The sequence below is a fragment of the Acanthaster planci genome, linkage group LG04, assembly GCF_054643075.1.
Source record: "Acanthaster planci isolate LZ-2023a linkage group LG04, COTS_SCS, whole genome shotgun sequence".
Classification (NCBI taxonomy): domain Eukaryota; kingdom Metazoa; phylum Echinodermata; class Asteroidea; order Valvatida; family Acanthasteridae; genus Acanthaster; species Acanthaster planci.
This window is the reverse complement of record NC_141780.1, coordinates 11,102,824-11,123,051: the sequence shown is the minus strand read 5'-3', so window position 1 is coordinate 11,123,051 and position 20,228 is coordinate 11,102,824. Positions and strand designations below refer to the sequence as shown.

General features: G+C 38.9%; 1 protein-coding gene across 7 annotated transcripts in view; it reads right to left on the bottom strand.

The window, feature by feature from the left end:
- The window catches only part of dmtf1 (cyclin D binding myb like transcription factor 1), a 95,879-nt gene that overhangs the window by 9,092 nt on the left and 66,559 nt on the right, over positions 1 to 20,228 (bottom strand). For 6 of the 7 annotated variants that reach the window (XM_087135472.1, XM_022243665.2, XM_022243666.2 and 3 more), the window contains one exon: positions 11,168 to 11,303. The exons of the other annotated variant lie outside the window; for it this stretch is intronic. In XM_087135472.1, coding sequence (XP_086991598.1) covers positions 11,168 to 11,303 — 136 coding nt within the window. The remainder of the gene's footprint in view (positions 1 to 11,167; positions 11,304 to 20,228) is intronic. 7 annotated transcript variants of the gene reach the window in all.

Genomic DNA, 20,228 nt, shown 5'->3' with positions numbered 1-20,228 from the left:
AGTAAGTTCCAGTTACGGATCTATTCTTGGGGGTAACCCTTGAGCATAAGCCAATCAAACACCAATCCAAAACTAAACCAAAACATGTGCCTAAAGAAACATTGGACCATTTTGGAGTGGAGGCAGCCAGGTTTCAGAATGGTGGCCAGGTTCCAGAATGGTGGTGAGGTTTCAGAATGGTGGCCAGGTTTCAGAATGCTGGCCGGGTTTCAGACCGGTGGCCAGGTTTCAGAGATTTGAAAATGGTGCCCATATTTCATGATGGTGACCAATGGCCGTAATACATACAAATGCTCTGCTCATTTCAATTTACATGTACAGTGTACAAGGAGCAAAGTAAGACACCTCTGTGAAGGGGGAATATCTTCTACCCCCATATATACTGTACATACATGTACATTACCAAAGAAGTTATGTCATGATAAACTTATTTATAAAAAGGTCACTATCAGTTGGTTATCTTGGAAAACTGGATTCTTGTGCAAATGTTATATGCTTGACATTTCTTTCCACAGCGCTACCATTACATGGTCAACATTACTAGCCAAATGATAAAGGTTGTTCAGAATCACTCAATTCAATTAAAGGGTCTGCAGTTAAGGATTATATAATACATCCTTACTGTACAGGATGATTAGAAAAGCACATCCTGTCCATATGCTGTGTGCTACAGGTATTGATGATCATACCATGGCTGGGGGGGGACCTTGATGGACCCACAAACTGCAGGATCTGAGCCGCTTAGGAAACATGGATACATAATCCTGGTCAATAAAATCAAGATTATCCATTTTTTGTGTTTTTAATGTTCTCTATTTCACCCTGGGAGGTTATGCGGGTCAAGAAGGAAAGGTTTTGTGCCAATGGTTATCACATGCAGTGTAGCCATTACATTAGTCTAGACTCATGCACAAACTACAATTAAGGATAGCACCAAAGGAAATGTCACTTCATGGTTTGCAAAAACACCTTGTCACACTTTTGCCTGTGCACTTTAGACAGAACTAACGGAATGTACAACAGTTTCCCACCCTTTTCATACTGCAGAGGCGATCCCCGGGAAATAAATCCCCTGAAAATTCTGGGCATTTTTATCCCACTAAAACCCCAGCAACTGTTCACACTAGACCCATTTGGTAACTCCCAGGGACACTATTTCCCGCGAATATACTAAGTTACTGTGCGAATTATTTGGTGCACTATTTGTGACCCTGTGACCTTTCAAGAGCACAGCTCGACACACTAGCCATGGATGCAAAAAGGTGGGGTAAGTTCAAACCTGCGGACATTCACACCAGTGGCTTTTCCCCAGGAAAAATGTTAAATCCCGGAGTTTTCCCCTTTAACCCCGATCCTAAGCAGGGATAATATTCAGGGAATTTCTTTGGTAGTGTAAACAGACTGACCAAAATTCTCCTGTAATTTCACACGAAATTCATCTAGTGCGAAAGCCCCTTTTGAGAGTAACATCCACATCCAATCCACCTTGGCTGGACTGTCCTGGGTACGGGATATCCCTGAGACACAACTGGTAAGAGAACACTGAAAAATGAATTCAAGGTAACTCATTACTGATCCCTTCACATATGGAATAACAATGCAAACTAGCGTTCATCCTTGAACATATGGGTGGGAGTTGTCCAAACCACCCTACAGGTACATAGACAAACATTTATCAGGCAAATAGAATGAGACACAGAGCAACACCCATTATCATTTCACTGGCCAGGATTGTTGACAACTGAGAGATGACATATCTTGGAACATAGGATGGGGGTGGTGGTTAGCTGCACCTTGCCTACAAAAAGGGAAATTGACATCTTTGAGACTCCTAATTAATTTGGAAGGCTCTGAACAACTCCAGGAAGAAATGACCAATGCTGCCTATGCAAACAGGATGCTGTACAAGTAGTATCTGAGGGCAACAACAGGAGAAGTTTGACAAGCAAAAACATTAACCTGAGTCAGCAGGACAGAGAACATACACACACACGTCACCCCTGCATGAAGATGGGTACTGCAAAAATGGGACTGGCCAACTGAAAAATTGTTTCATGTAAAAGTCAGCTCATCTATGAACTCCAACCCTCAAGGATATACACATGTGTAAAATCATACTGAAATTGCAGGATCAAGGAATTCTAGGGTTAACAGGTAATGATGTTAGAATTTAAACCAACAATTCCATGAACTCTTTATTAACTACATAGCCAGCTATTGCCTAGTGTTTGCCGTTTAGAAATCTAAATGTACTGTATCATCTGCCAACTTTATTCAGTAACCATTTCAAATCACCTTGCATTATACAAACTACATGTATACATGTTCATCACAAGTCCTTCTGATTTGAACTTTCTGAGGACAAAGTACTGGTACTTATACAAGAGTGCTTTCCCTGACATGTTGTCAATTGCCTGGCCTAGTGGGGCAGGCATGGGGGGGATAAAGCCATGAGTAATCTGCACTACCCCAACCCATTCATCCTATGCTATACTGTACTTTCCAAAATGCCTCGCCCATACATAACTTACTGTGCCAACTAAAACTGCTCCCACCTAACCAATCATGCCAATGTAAGTAATTACCAGTTGATAGTGTTTCAGAATTTTGATGGTACAGTGTACAATATGCAAGGCAGTTTAAAGTGTTACAGTAAGTGAGTAGGTGAGGGATGCAAGTACAAGATAGGGCTCTGTATTTAGATGACTTACTTTTTGACTGATTAGATATAAGAAGATGGGGTCAACTGGCAGATGGCTGGTGATAAGACCATTTGCTATTTATAATGAGGCTGATATCTGATAACAAACAGGACTTCTGTATTAACATCAACAACTGTCAAAAGGATAACTGAATGGAAGTGGACTGGTATTTACAGGCAGATGAGGACTTGTGTAAAAGGATAAATGTAACTCAGTACACTGTGGACATAGTACAAACACCCCACAAAAACATCCAGTTTTCAAAGCAGCAGTAGTTCAGCACAGTGTACTGTGTGCAATATTCCTAATATCAGCTCCAGCTTCAGTTACATTTTGAATGAGCATCTTGGACTTCAATGCAGAGCTTTCAGTACAACGTTGAACTGAATGAAAATACTCCTACCATTGAATTAATATTTCACAAATAATGAATGTTCATGCATATGATGCTAAGAATAAGATGTTCCCTTGGGCTAAGTGCAGGTGGATGGAACATTGCCTGATGCAATGTACATGTACATGCAGAATGTAAGGTTCAATTTTGGATATGCAAAAAACTTGTGACATGTGATTATATGTTTCATCAATGAAATGACAGGGTGTTATTCACATGTTGTATAGTGCAGACTTTGATAGTTGTAGCACTGAAGTTAACTTTAAGACAGGGTCGAGAATCAGAGTAAGAACCCTGAACCCAGCTGGAGCCTTATGGGTAAGCCAGAGACATATTAAATTCTGTTCAATATAAAACCACAAAGGGCATTTTGAAGTGGGAAGTAAACCTGAATTCCTGAAAGTAATCCCCAAATTGTCCAAACTGATGGTGTCATAAGTTTAAAGCAGCGATTAATAACTTGAACAAATTCTTGCTGATACTGGACTGAAAGTAATACATTCTAATAAACTCCTGCTCATGATGCACTCGTCACTCACATTTTCTCCCACAAAAACACATGTAACTTTCCCTCAACCTTTTCAGTAATGTAATTTCAACATACAACACTTCTGTCTTCATGTCAGTGGATGTGCAGTGTGTACTAAGCCTGCAGGTATAATTATGAACTGAATATTACACCAAAGATCACAAGTGGGCCTTGTCTCATGAGACAAAACATTCCTTCCATTTTGTCAAAATGGGGTTGGCATTGCTTGATAAGATTTCCAGCTGTACAGCTGCATCAAAAACAATTGATAGAGATGTGGAGAGGGGCTCAATCTGGAGCATGACTAAAATCCGTAGCTTGACAATAGACAGACTCGTATGCTCAGTGTGGGATGCCCTATCTTACAATGTTGACTTCCTTCCATGTTAACAGTTGAGAATATTCAGTCAATCAAGTGCAGTATTAAATTATATCCCCTGCCTGATCCACAGCGGAAGTCATTAGATGAATTAAATGGCTATGGCAGTAGAACTTTGCTGGAACACAGCCAGGTTCTTTAGCAAGAGGTGTCAGTTTGTAAAGCATTTCAAATTCCTGTCAAATTCTCAGAATTTTAACACATTTCAGTTCTCTTTAACACTAGAATCCCCTTAAAATACTCGCCAGTTCCTGTTGTGGTGAATTTATTTCAGAGGAGGAGGGCAATAATAGTGAAGTTGTGATGTTTCCATTTCTAAGTAGGCATGCAAAATTACTTAGTAGTGGAGTGGCATACAGGTACTGTACACATACAGTATATGTACAGATACATGTACATGTATGTGCACATACATGTGGACTGCATGCACGTGGCTGTCATATGTTGGATGGAGTGTACAATTCAGTGTGCATATGCATGAACATGTTTACCTATAGAATATATATATACACATGTACACACAGAGCGTCTAGGGAGGTATGTGGAGACGGACTTCATGAGCTTCAACATGGCTGCTTCACACAGTCTGTGTTGTGGTAAATATAATTTCGTAGTGGGCCTCTTGCAAGTATTTCAAATGTACAAATAACTCTCTGGAGTCAATATTTGTGGCATTTGGCTTGATTTTAAAAGTTGATAAATTAAGAACCATGATTTTCTAAAAGAGCATGTCTCTCTGCAAATGGTAAGAGTTTGGACTTTTACACAAGCAGCTTCCATGAGCATGTAAAATTGCTTGATCAAGCTCTCAGCATAGTTGTGAAAAATGTACATTATAAGGAGAAAAGTGCTTAAAAAGTCCTCAGCAGAAAACTATTCTTGTACTTTTCCCCTCAATATTTTACAAAATTGCGTACTAAGTCCAATTTACCCGTTGATTTTGTAATGCTAATTTACGGTGCATTTATCATCAAACGATTATGTTTATTCACACTTACCTAGTTCAATATTTGAAAATGAATGTGGGACTCAAAAAGTGTTTGACAACATCACCGGCCTTGTTATTTGATGTACAATGCTTCAAACTAGTTCATGGTACCAGCGGCTGGATGAAAATAGCTTACCACAATAATAATATAAAAAGATCACACAGGAATTGAAAATATTACTAAAATGATAAATGCACAAATATTTACCGATCCCATCCAGAAATGAATATGTTCAACTTACAAATTCTTACCAAAACACAACAAATCTACATTCTTCTTATCCTTTGTGTGGATATGTGTTAAATAAATTTGTGTATAGATAAATGGAGTGGGTTTCAGAAAAGTACTACGAGTCGATCTAAGGTGGGAAGAAAATACACTTTTACCATAATCATATCTAAGCTTTTCAATAACCTATGACCTTGACCATACCCAAATATTGTCAGACCTCCTTGTCCATTATTACCCAGCCATGAATCTTAAGAAGTGACCTAATGCTTTCTTTCCACACTGGCTTAGCCCCAAGATCAAATTTTACAAATGTGACAGTTTAATAAAGAACTGGGGGAAGGCAATTCTGAAGACGGTGGTGATATATTTCATTATCATGCCACAAAGCTTGTTTAAAAAAATTTCTTTGCTGAACTCAATATTAAAACTGATGTTAGGGATTAAATGTTTGTCCTAAGCAATACAGAACTGGCTGCTTACAGTAATAAGGAAAGTTAAGAAAATTGACATGTATACATGAAAATGGATAGGGAATCAGAATAAAATTCAACAACAAAAATTAAATCAAGAAATTTTAATAATTTTCAAGATCCCTATTCTCACCTTTTTGGCATTATTCTTATGAATTTGATAAAATTTCAGAAAATCAATCTTGATGGAAAAAAATAAAAACAAATATAATAATTTAAAAACCTCTTCAAAATTCAAGGTCCTAAATCACCAGAATCACAGTATTTATTCTGATTTACTACAATCTCTGGAAAAAAGACTACCATATTAAGGCATCTTCCTAATCACTCCAAAGCTGAATTTAAAGTTCATACAGATTAGGCACTGTAGCAGACACCAGACTCTTCATCCAACCAACTCTTATAATAATGCAATGAAAAAGTTATTAAAAAAACATCTGCAGGGAGTCCAAATGTATTCATAAGGCCAGGTATGTGGATGTATACGGTTTGTAAGTGATTTCGGCACAAAGGCAGATGCGCCACGATTTTCAGGCTTCCATTCGACGATCGCTGAAGTTGTGCGTTAACTTCCAGTTCCATGGTTCCATGTAAACTGTGATCAATGCATGTAACTCTATGTGCAGTGCATGTGCAGTGGGCGCAGTTTAAACTGAAGTGACGTCACACTTACGAACCGGATAGTTTTAGAGGCTTCTCTCAACATAAAGCCGGGTGCGGTTTGGCAGAGGAAGTAAACTGGACAGTGCTGGTAAGTTTGAATGCTTGATAAACAGGAAGCCTAAGCCCACATTAGCTACTAAATAAATTAAAGCTCCCCAAAGTTCTCAACATCAATCTGTTAACAGCATCTGTGGGGGTCTCTAAATTTAGCTTGCTGATGAAGCTGTAATTAGACTACTGGGTTAAAATGATTTCAAAGGGGGATTTAAGTGGTCACTCCAAAATAAAACAATGTACGTGTGTATTAACATGTTTGAGGGAAGTATGACTGAGTGCTGCATAACTTTAAAATTTTCCTGAAAAAAGGAATCTGACTTGATCACTTACATGCACACTTATCTTCAATTTTTCTGTGTTGACTCATTTTCTTGACTGACTGATTTATAGTTTGAGATTAGGGCACACAGAATGCATGTTTAGTAAAAAGGATCGCTGAATTGTTGAGGTGAAAAAGAAATCATGAAACACTATTCATTAATGTCCAAGACCATTTAGCCATTCCTATTAGTTGAGAGCCTGTCAAGCGACAGTTGTAAATGAGTGATAAAGCACTGGCTTGTGGAAGCACATACACTATAACATGGTTGGAGGAGTGTTTCAAAAAAATGAAGGGGAAACTGGTGAACCAAATTGAGGGGAAATTTAGAAATTATTAACTTTTTCTGACTTTCTGACTCATGAGGTACTTATAAATGGTAACAAATACAAACTTGGCAGGATTAAACATTTGCTAAGACCGTCACTGGCTCATCATGTTCTGCACTACTTCATGTAGCACATACTACGAATACATGTGTCTATTTATATATAAGGAGATTGTGTATGACTAATTCTAACAGGAACAGACCACAAAATGGGATGTTAAAAATGTAAAAGAGTTGAGCAAAATTATTATAAATTTGTACTTTTTGAGCATATTATGACTTTCTGCCAGATTTTACATAGGAATAGGCACAGATTTATCCCTCATTATCATTCCACAATCATCTAATGAGTATAATAAAACATGAATGTAAGCCAGTGAGATGGGTCCCAAGGGTTTGCTGGTAAACATTGGGGTAATTAGCAATGTGAATGAATATTCATGTCTACTTTTTCTTTTCTTTATTTTCTTAATTTTAAGGTGATCAGTACACAGGTTATCCACGTTTATTTCAATACCATTTCTAAGATTCGCCATTACAGTTCAAGCAGCACATTTTGTTTCAAAAATTCTTAATATCTAACAATCATTTCACCACCAGATATGCTACTTTCTGTGAAATGGGCAATAACAGTTAAAACAAGCTATCTGATAATGCCAAGCTGTGAATTTCAAATAAAAAATTTCTGGATCTGAATTGCTTTCTTTGGATTTCTGTCAAACTACACTACTCAAAAAAAAAATCATACTCACTAGTTGACCCCTCTAGCCAGTTGGACTCTGAAACATATGACTGAGCAATGCATTGACATTCACATTCTACTATGCTTAACCAAGCAGAAGCATGCCTTCAGTGTACAGTAAGTAAAATCAATGAGGTAGACACCAGCCTGAAAGTTTCAAAAACAAATGTCTGATCCTTTGATAAATTTTGTAGACACTACTCAACAAAACTGACGGTAACCACAGTAGGTTAATGTCTTTGTTGTGCACTTAATAATACGATTAATAATATATTTATTGGCAAATTACCTAGTTTATATACATTGGGGGTTTCTCTCTACCCTACTAAAACATAAACACCGTATCTAATAAAGTTGATACCAAATACTTCCCCTAAGCCTAGATTTATCAAGTGGTTTGCATTTGACGCCACAGTGATCACAAACACTTTGGCTTCTTCCAGACAGCAGTGCCTGTAGGGTTATTTGAACTTCCACTGACCGCCAATGACCCAGTCTTTTACTGGGTTATTGAGATCCCGTCACAGTAATAATAATGTGAGTAATGACTTCAAGCCATGAGCCAGAATTAAAAAAACAGAATAATAATCAAGTGTGGCAATATGGTTGATCTCCTCTGAGCACCTGTGGGAATTCAATCCTCTTCTTTTCTGGGTCTATTTAAGTCTAACCACAGTGTTGGGGGGGGGACATTTGTTTTTGGATACTGGGTTTTCAATGTTGAGTTGGTATGGGTATAATTCCTAGCAAAATTTTAGTGCTGGGGAGTCATTGATCACAATCACTATATTGAAACCCACCCACCACATCCTAAAAAAAAATTAGGTTACAAATATTTTTTCACATTACACTTAACTTTAATCTTTACAGAATTCTAATTATGCATGCAAGTTTTGACCCAGTTTCCATTTAGGCCAGACCATTTCATAAACCTTTACAGGTTGAGAAACAGATTTGATAGTATGGCAGTGTAACCAAGAAACTTCAGATGCTTATTTTGATAGTGTCTTGTTACAAAATAAAAATTGGAATTTTAAGATGCATGAAACAGCAAACATCTGACACGACTTGCTGGTGATGCCAATCAAAACCAGTATGAAGAATTCTCGTCAATCGCTGGGAAGACCATTTTAAACTGGATATTATGAGCTGGTTAAGGTAATGATTGTAATTCATAGAGGGTTTCAGATAGACATATTTGGCACTAATTCTGTCAACATCAATGGCTTAGATTTGAACTGATGCAGCCTACATGATCTCAAAAGTTCTATTAGAACCCTCTCCAATGCCTCAACATCGAATGTTTTTCTCTCCGCAATTCTATTCAGCACCATGGGTGATTGGAAAGAACCTTTTTCATCATCAAATACAAACAAATATTAAAAAAACCCAAAGTTTAAAAGGTAAAGCCATTTTGGTTGATATATCGAATGTGTCTTGCTTGAATGGTCTTTCCTTCACAACAGACCCACATTTCATATAGATGTACATTTCAAACTAGGTGCAGATCAGTTTCTAAATTAATTTGAACACCATCACAAGTGTGACCTGTCAGCAAAAAATCAGCTTAAAACAGCAAAGAATTCAGAATATTTCTTTTCTGAATTATGCAGAGCGAGTGCTTTTCAAAGGTACATGAACGTTATGTTTGGAATTCACTTTGTGCAAATTGCAATAGATTTTCACCATTGAAATTATAAAAAATCACCCATGGTGACAAAGTTTAAGATCAGTCAGCTAATAAATCAGGATAAAAATAAGCTTTAAAGATGTTTGATAAAGTGAAGAATACTGATCACAAAAAATATGACTTTCAGAATGAGGTTCATCTTGACCATCACTTTAAAGTTTGCCTTTTCGACTTTAAGCTAATTTTGTAGGTATAATAAATTGTGACAAGAGAAACACCATTCAGAGAAATTTTGTTGTCTGGGGTTTGGGTGTGGGGGGCCAAGGGTCTTTCCATGGTTCAAAGGGAAATTTGTATAAAGTAAGTTGTTTGTAGTTTCTAGTATTAACTGAAGGCATGCAGTGCTTGTGTTCTGTATCATCCACCTACATGTACATGTACAACTTGTCATGGGCCTGTTGGCACGGTCAGTATGCCTGTATCAAATCAATGAACAGTTTAGTCAACAGGAAAAAACATGAAGACCACCAATGCAGCTCCCAGGGTTAGTGTCCTAAAGTAACCAAATAATTTCCTGTATAGTCTACTTACAATGTATGATATGTAACATCAACAAATATATACTACGCGTTATTGAACACATCTGAAGATACATAACTTTTGTGTTATAATTTATGTTGATCGACCACATCTCCTATATTTTCCAGAACTGTATTGCAGTACTTTTGTACAAAAGGTCTCCTGCTTCACCTTTCGTCCTTTTCTGACAGGCTGTCTGGAATCTTTTACATATTTTGATCATCATTATCTATCATCACAACGAACATTTTTCTACATCATCAAATTGCATTTTTCAATTTTGTACATGTAGGTCAGCCTAACTCCACTCCAGCCACAGTGATACAGGGCCCATCAGAATCTGTTACCTGATGTCTACTTAAGGCATGTACATCGAAACTTCAAATGGGGAGACATCAAAAAAGACTTCTTTCTCTAAGCAGATGTCAATTAAAATTGACCTCTTCTTATTATGTTGGGGTATTTTTGTTGTGGTGGTAATTCTGGTGCTGCATATTATGATTACCAAACTGAAACCAGTTGTCACAAATTCAAAGTTTCAAAAATGCAAACTTTGCATTGTGGACTATTTTTGCAAAGTCAAAACAACAGATAATTGGGATTTCAGTCCCACAACTACATGTACTTGCAAACAACAAACAGCACACCATGTTCCAAAAGTAATGCCACGTTGTTCTGTAAACTTAGAGTTGACCCTCGATTCATAGTGACCTAGTTAAACATTCCCATTAAACCAACGGGCCCAATCCATCTTTCAATAAAATCTAATAAAGAGGTTTATTACAGATTAGCTGAAAGATATGCCAAGAATGGTCCAATATCCGAGATCTGGAAAGGTAAACTTATTTAGGAGATTTTGCTTATGCCACACAAGATTGAGATATTTTGATGATCCAAGATTCCGAATCTGAAATGCATAGTGGACCATATATAAGCAAAACTGAGCTAGCTGTCAATAGTACATGTACTAATTCTGAGCAGAATGAGGTCATCATGGTAAAGACTTCTGCCCAAGGACACCAAACCAGGATTTTCTTGCAGAAAGTCTTTTAACCGATGTACATAGCTACATCAATAGAACAAACAGTTTCTGCAAGCATAAACTATATTTTATGAATACAAAGCTGTGCAGCAATTTTAAAAATAACTTCTTACCAGAGAGAGAAAATACCCCTCCAGCAAGTTGTGCATCATCCACTGTACCAACTGGCTGCATTAAACTGCTAGAGGGTGCTGTGTTTACAATGACTAGCTGAGCTTCGGGTTCCTCACTCACCTCAGGAACCATATCCTTGAGAAAACAGAGGAAGATAAAAGAGGGAATGACACAACTTGAATAAGCCATTGGGGTGAGAGAATGTCGGGATCAGCTGTTGGCAAAATCAGCGCACAAGCAAACTAAGGAGATTCAAATAAATTTTGAGTTTCACTCGTGAGTTTCACTTCTCAAAAGTTTCACTTCTACTTCAAAACAGAAGGGAAGCAGACAGTACAATGATGTAATATTTTAAATAAAATCTAATTGGACCATACTCCAGCAAAAGTCAGCAGTTATCAATTCAAATCAAATTATTAAGTAATGCAAATAAGTAGCACAAACATGTAAAGGGTACTTCACATTATGCAAACTGTTTATTTCATGGAATGTTGAACATGCATATTTGTAACATTGTAACATTTCAAATATGTATGAGCTTAATATGTGACACTATACATTTTTATGGTTTTGAGTATTGCAACATGTCACATGATTTACATGCACTTTGTGTAAATTCACACCAGGCCCATTAAGTACATATATGACAAGTGAAAAGTCACAACATTCAGTGTGGTACAAATGTGTATCCATTGCTATGATGTGCATGTATGTGAGCTCTCACCGTCAAAGAAATAGTAAATTCTACCATTATCTTCCCTTACGGACTGCCACCACTCTGCAGTCAGTTTGCTGAAATTTTCAAATATTGTAACAGATGTTGGCAATGAAGACCACCCCTACAAATGCCATATGTTAGAGTGCTAGGTACACTGCTACCCATCGGAGGGGCAATAAAAATCAACTGTTCATGTAATATTGACCTCAAAGAAGAGGAATTGAAGCTGCATCTTCTTTTGGTGGACATAATTCATGCAGAAATAGAGTAACTTAACATGGGAAAAAGTTATCTCTGCTTAAACAAATAACTCAATATTATGCAGGAGATGTTCCCAGCCAAATATGGTTGAATCACTTGTGGATAGAATTGTTTATGGCTAAAATTTCAACTTGGAGAAGTGGCAAAATATAGCCGTGAGGTCTGTCTCATCAGTGCGGCCCTACACAGACTCCTGAGCATGCTTTGTTCCTGAATGACCTTGCACTTATGAAATACATGTAATGGACTGAACTGGTTCACTGCAATAATTACCCATTTACCGACAATGTATGAGTGCGTGAACATATGCATGTGTAAATTTGGGGTCAAGCAATTCAAACCACAGCAACATCTATGAAAAATCCAATGCTTTGGTAAAGGCTAGTGTACATGTACATGTACATGTACTGGCACCCAGACTACAGGCTGACGTTGCCCACAGAGAGCATTTCACCAATGTTATGACTTGCGATCAATAGGCCTCAAGCTATAGTGTAGCATCAGTACAATGATCAATTAAACACGTAGGTACGAGGGGTTATAAAAACATTTTGAACTGAACAATTAAGGTATTAGAGGACATTTTTAGAATTGTATTTACACTATGATTAGTTAACAGTCATTTTTACAATTTGTTAAATACTACTATTTATCAGTAAATAAGGGATTCAAAGCAATCAACTAGAGAACTTGACCTCCCAATTTAAAGTGGGGCACTTGGTTGACCTGAGGAAATTAAAATACCACAAAAGACTGGCTTCCTCATTACCTAAAAAAATAAATGTGCAATACAATTTGCTGACCGGAACAATCAACAGCCTGTCGTGCAAGTCACAGTACCTGATGAACACACTACCCCCTAGTCTGACAAGGTTACCACTTGGTTTTTGCATTTTCAGTACCGGAATATCGTGCAGAGAAAAGGAACATCCTCCACCAATCCTGAATTATCCATTAATCTTTCCAGCAAACGAGTAAGGATGAAACAATCTTGTCCTTAGGAACTAAAAGGACAAGTACAAATAGGCTGGAAAGCCTTTCAAGAGTGCATCAAATTGTGTCAAAATCTCAATGTCCTTGGCACTCGTACCAGTCATGGAAAATCTTTCCTTAAACCACTGACAGCATTTAGTTCAAAGAAGATGCTTTTTATGCTTAAAAAGTAGGTTACAAGATTAGTGAAATCACAAAAATGGAACTGCTGAATAATCCTCAAATATTTTACTTAAAAGAAAAAACTTACAGCCTTGATCAATTTGTAAATTATTTTCACCTAGATGCTGGGGTTTTAGAGAAAACTGAAAATTATGTTTTCCTTTTTATTGATGGTCGGCCAACCATCTGAATAAACAGGTAATACTTAAACCGGCTAAAAACACTGACATCGGTAGTAATTTATCAAATGCACAATAAACTGAAATTATAAGAAACTTAAGTGTAAGGTATAAATTAAAAAGGAAATTAGATCATTTTGAAGTGAAGTTAATTGAGAAAGGGATTGTGAAAATATTGTGAACTCAAAATCAACCCCAAAGCATGACAGTATGGTCCAAACTGCCAGCTCTGCTAAAGTAGCCAACATGGCTGCCATTTCCGAGTTGCACTATGAGAGGTCTTTTGTTAAAAACAGTAAAATTTCCAGTTTTTAAACTTCCCATGTTTCACTGCGCTCATAATTATTAGTTAGTCAACTGAGAATGGGTTCCAGACTTCCAAGATGTATACATGTACACTGAAGCAAAAGTGTGGTCATGAAGCATAGTCAAATCCTGCACCTGTAATGCCTGTTACTACAAATGCCCTGCAGTTCAAGGATTTGGCACAAAAGAAATAACAATATCTTTGCTTTAACTGTTGAAAACGCTGCTGTGTTTTTCCCAGATTTCACAAAGCAGAAAACTCATACATGAAGGAAGTCAGTCGAATGAGAGCTGCAGTGAATCCTAATCTCCTAAATCAGCCAATCTAGTGAAATCACAGTGTTACGATCCCAGTTGATCCGAATCCTTTTGTGTCTCCCTGAAAAGGTACGTGTGGAATTTAGGCGCGTTCCAAAAACCTATAAAAGACTCCGTAGTCATTGATTTTGCTCTCAGTTAGTGCCTATATGCTTTTAGCATGTGCGTTTCGAAATAGCCGGCGTTGGGTTAGCACCTCCTTGTCGTCTACGCCTCGATTACTGCCGCACCGTAGCCAAGGCTGACACCGCTGAGGGACCGTGGACCCTGGAGTGTCGTGGCTCCATGTAGAAGCCGAATGTCAGGGATCGACACTGACCTGCCTGTCTGAACTGGGCTGTTCTGGCGCGGAGTGCGGAGGTGCTTGGCCCGACGACCGCGCTCTTTTAGCCATGGCACTGACTGGGCGGGGCCTAATTTTCTTCTGTTCTTGTGTTGGCTCCTGAAGGTAATCATACTCGGCCGAATATAATTTGCCTCTTCGCATATTAATATATTTTTGCCGGCTTGCTAATTTTCAGTGTAATTAATTCTGCTTGGCTGTGCTAATGTAAATAATTTCCTTTTATGCTTTTTCACTGTTCAAATTCACGATGTTCTCGCATGAGAAGTTTAAGTTGCAGCAAACCACTAGATTTACTTTGTTTTAATTTACTGCTTTGCTGATTTAAGTTAATAATTAAATGTTATTCCAAATTAGTTCCTTTATTGTCCTTTGCTCGTATGTTTTAGTGTCCTGATTCCCGTCTTTTGATTTTTCTTCTGCCGTGCATTCTCCGCACGTAACAACAGCAAAAAATCGATAATATAACCTCCACCCAAGCCATTTAATGTATCGTCTGACAGTTTTTGTCTTTATTGTATCATTTACTATGGACACACAGTGCCTTCTCAATATAACCCTTATTCACAAAACAAAAAAGAAAAGATTCAAGCTTTATATTGTAGCATCCTAGGTACACTACCAAAGCCTTGTTCAATTGCCTGTTGCTAACTGAATGCCATTTGAAAAACAAAGTTCTACAAAGCGGTGTTAACTTTTCGTCATTGTGCGCTACACACAGGCAAGATTTTTGACCCTCAAATCCAACTTTTCTATATTTTAAATTCCTAAAATTGCAGCAATCACCCTAAAAACTACAATACTAAACATAAACGAAACAACAAACCTCAAACCAAAGGTTTCAGATTAGGACCATTTTTTGGGTAGAAAGATACGTAAGTGATATAAAACAAAAAGAATGTAATGTTTCTCGTAACTTAAGCAAAGGCTTTGTTTCCTGATCAGAATAAATGTACCATGGCAGAGAGGAAATCCAACCCTCTGACAAGTCCTGGGAATTCCGCAGCATGACTCTTGGTATTACACATGTAGCTATACTGCTCCATTCAGTCTTGATTCTAGCTTCTGATTCTACATTGCAGTAACCTCCATTCAGATCACATGAGATTGTATTGCCTGGTGAAGGAAACACCACGCATTCAAAGTATAACAAAGGAAGTGATTATGACTCCCTTGATACAAGGGCCCTCCCCACGCTGTCTTGTCAGTGTATTTCTGGTGCATACCACGCTTGCTATGCTTCGTTCCTGGTGAGCGTCACATATTTTTTTTCCAGCAAAGCAACTATGGCCAATGAGGCCATTATTCAGTTGCTCTTTATGCATCTGGAGAAGGAAACTGCAGGAGCTCAAATTGTGCCTAGTGTTAATGCTGCTCAGGTTTCTGCTACGCCAGCTAAGAAGTGCACTTCTAAGCTTAATATCACACCCACTGCAGAACCTGGTCCCTCAAGCTGCGCCAGTGCCTCAAGGCCTGTGCAAGATCACAGCTTGCAAGCTGCTGTCTCTCAGCGACAGTTGCGTCTTTAACCAATGCATTTACTGCCTTTACTCGCGATTCTGCTGCTCCCGGTCTTATGATTCCATATGAGGAAATTGAATGGGGGAAATTGTTGATTTTAACCCAGTCTTTGATGATTCTGTACTCAAAAGGGACAACAATGATTTGTGGACACACTCCTTCAACCTGATCTTAGCCAAAATTTACTCCCCTGGGCTCCTCACAAGTCCTGTGCACTAGCCTTTTGTATGATGATGATCTCGCTAAGGCATGCAAAACTATTCACGAGTCGAACCGAATCAGATATAAAGTACAGATGTGAACAGACAGTGCATGCAACGCAGAAGAAGCTATTTTTTCACATGGACACAACCATAGTCAGTAGATTGGTGCCGCAGACCTTCGATGGGCAAGAGGGTACAATAGGTGTCGAATGAAGGCACCCTATCAACATGGAGGTTGTTGGTCATAACCATATCACACAGCCACGCATCCAACAGGCTCAAGCAAAGTCGACAATGCAGAAGCAGGCCATGGGTCATCTTCAAAGCAATCAACGGCATGACTAGATGGAAAAGCAACTCACTTAGTAAGTGCCCACATGTACCTCAAATGATATCCCCATAGCAGGAAGATTGAAACATTTTATTACAGCCTGGACTAAAATTAATTCTGATGAATGGATTTTGGACATGGTTGTACATTGTCACATTGATTCAGCATGTTGTCCCAACCCAGATCCAGTTTTTAGATTTTGACGTGGCACTAATAGACAAATAGATTCCTTGTGAACGAAAGGCACAATCATGCAAGTAGAACCCTGCCTTGGCCGATCTGTTTCCAATATTTTTCTGATACCAAGGAAGGATGACTCGATGAGACCCATTTGACAAATTTGCCAAGTACCATCCTTTTAGATAGAAACAGAGTTTTCATTGACACTTATTCGACCACACTGCTACCTTGCTTCAGTAGACCTTAAAGATGCTTAATTTGCCATTCTCATATCCCAAGAACATCAACAGTTTCTGAGATTTCAGTGGTGAGATAAACTGTGGCAATTTACCTGTTTGTGTTTTGGGTTGTCTAGTGCACCACGTATATTTAAGAAGGTTATGAAGCCAGCAATCGATGTTTTAACAAAATAATGGTCACATTTCTACTAATTGTATAGATGATTCCAATGTGGATATGATGGTGACTTTACCACCCAATAAGGTTACTGCTATTGTTAATGCATGCCCTGCACCAGTCTTGCAAAATACGGAATACTGGAAATCACTTGAAACCACATTTCATATCAATTACCTGAACTTGTTCGTAGTTTTCTATGCCATGTAATCATGTAATGGTGAAAAAACACCCTTGCTCAACAAATGGACAACACTAGTGTTGTAGCCTAGGTAAATCTTATGGGGGGGGGGGTTGTCATTCCCCTGCGCTCAATTCATTTGGAATGGAAGTTGCATAGTCAGGTTCTCCAAAGTGTTTTAGCAAGGTTAAGCATTTGGATGACAATTGACTTGTTTGCTTCCAGAACCAATCACCAGTTCAAACCTTTTATGTCAAGGTATCCTGACCTCCAGGCAGGAGCCTGTGATACGTTCTAGTTTACCTGGTCAGGTTATATATTTTATACCTTCCCTCCATCTCCACTCATTGACAGCGTCATACGGAGGATACAGGAGGACATGTCCACTGGAGTTTTGATTTTCCCACTTTAGCAGACACAACATTGGTTCCTGAGACTCCTGCATTTACGAGTAGTAGTAACACACCCAATTGTGACCTGTCATGACAAAATGGGTGTGAAGTCACATCCCGCTCTTACCTATTTTGAGGGCTCAAAGTCATATTGAAGTGGAGGTCAATTTTGATGGGGTTGAAATATTAGAGTTACATGTTTTCCGTGTAATTCCAAATGCTTCACAGGATCATGTATTTACAAATGTCATTTTCTCAGCAATAAGATTTTCTAGCATCAATGGTTGATGATGATGCAGCACGATCAATACACCAAGAAGTACCCTTTCATTGTTATTATCAGGGGTGTGAGTGGAACTAAAAAAATTGCTGAAAAAAAGCCAAAACTGTGAGTGCGAAGCATATGTGGCATGGGGTCTGGGGCCCACTTAAGGGCCCGGGAAAATTTGAAATGTAAATGCTCTGAGGTGCATTTTTACAGCCTCTTGGTGTAGCGGTTGATCTTTTTTTTTTTGCAATTTGGGCTACGCATATTTCTAATTTTATTTTTTCTTCATATTTGGCTGAATTCCTAAAGGTTAAAATGAACTAGTAATAGGTATAACAAAATTGTAAATATCGAGGTTTGCAGAGTGAAATAGATATGTTTATAGCAGCACCATGGATATATCTCTTTTTGAGTATGTGGGGTTCAGAAAAGAGACAGTGGCACTCAACGTTTCGGACAGTATGTTCTGTCATCAGGAGACTGCAGAAGGTTCAGTGATGAGGCAGCATGTGTAGAGGGCAGTGAGGTGTGAAGAGAATGCTAATTCAGGATCCAATTGATGGCTGGGGGCATGGAGGTGTGAAGAAGATGCAAACTCAGGATCCAAATTAGGTCACTAGGGAACTGGCAAACCAGTGAGGCATGTCAGTCTGAGGGAGGGGAATGTGGGAGAAGATAGCCAAGGGTATAGTAGACTCATAGGCTGGAAATGTCCTAGGGTATAGGGACCCATTGGACTGGGATGTGAGGATGGGACGCCAGATGCTACTGATGTGGAGACCTCTGTCTTGTGGTACTGTGTTTTCTTGATTATTTCGATGGCTTCTCTGATGCAGCACAGGTACCAATGCTAGATGCTGGTGAGGAGTTCCACTTTGCTCTAGTCGATCTTGTGGTCTTCGATGTGGGAGTGCTTGATGATGGCAGACTTGCTGTATTACCCTTTCCTGCCATGGCTTTGTGTTCATTGAGTGTAGTATGGAGGTCCCTGCTGGTTTCACTGATGTACACTTTGCCACATTGGCAGGGGATCTTGTACACTCCTAGCTCAGGCAGTGGGTTGTGCCGGTCCTTGTAGCAAGTCAGCAGGTTCTGCATTTTCAGGGGGGTTGTATGGAACACTCGAATGCCATGCTTGTTGCGGATGTGTTGGATTTGATGAGAGGTACTGCCTTGGTAGGGGAGGGTAATGGAACTACGGGCCCTAACCTGTTGGCTTTGGGTATGGGAGACCCTTCGGCCAGGGGTGGATCTTGAGTCTTGACTCAGCTCAAAATTTTGATTCTTTAAAGACTGCACATCGGATGTCCATCCTTTTGGATTTTCCCGGCGCAGATTGTGTTGCCTGCCCGTCATTGGCCGCCAATTACAGCACAATGACCTGACGGTCCGAGGCTGCTGTTTACACACAAGGCTTGCCCCGTGCCAAATAATGCCCACACAGATTTGATTTCAGTACACGTGCATTATGGCGTTTAAATCCTGTTCGGTGTTGGAAATAGGACGCGCAAAGTTTGGCCTGGCTGTCACGTCACATTGGTAGAACAAGCAATGGAAAAATCTGCGCATTCCTGAGCTTTGTGCCACCACATAAGGAAGTAAGTGTTGCAACCATTGGGCGGTGGTTAAAGATATTGACATGTCCGTCTTTAAACATCACAGTTTCCGGTCAGCTTCAACATCAGCTGCCGCAAATAAAGGCTCTCCCTTATTTTTCATTTTACAGACATCAGGATGGACGTCTGTGACAACCTTTGTCCGGTTTTGTAACAGAGATAGTCTTGCTGTGAACGATATGCGCAACAAGTAGTTTTTGCTAAGGCAGTGCTTGGCAGTGATTAATTCATTTTGGGCAGTTATAACTCTCTTTGTAGCGGTCTATGACATTGGACTAGACCGTTGTTTATTTTTGTGATAGCCAACTTGTATTTGTAAATTTGGTTTTTGCTATAAGGCATACAGAGCCCATGTTGATGTAAGTTCCCCAATTCTGTGTATTAATGTTTATTTTGAAATGTACATGTTTCAGTTTGAAGTTTGAAACTTTAATGGCACGAAGTCGGCTGGCTGGCTGGAACCCTTTGATTATTGAATGGGTCCATGATCGATCCAAATTTTTCAGACTTTGTTTTTCTTAATTTGATACTTCTCTCATTTTGTTCAAGTATTCAGCCTTGATATATTTCTAGTGTGTGAGTCTTTCACATTACACTGGCAAGCTTACCGAAGTCTTACGTAATCTGAATGGAGGTAACTACAAGGTAGAATCTCCCAATTAAACCACTGAAATGATGTTTGGTTGACATTC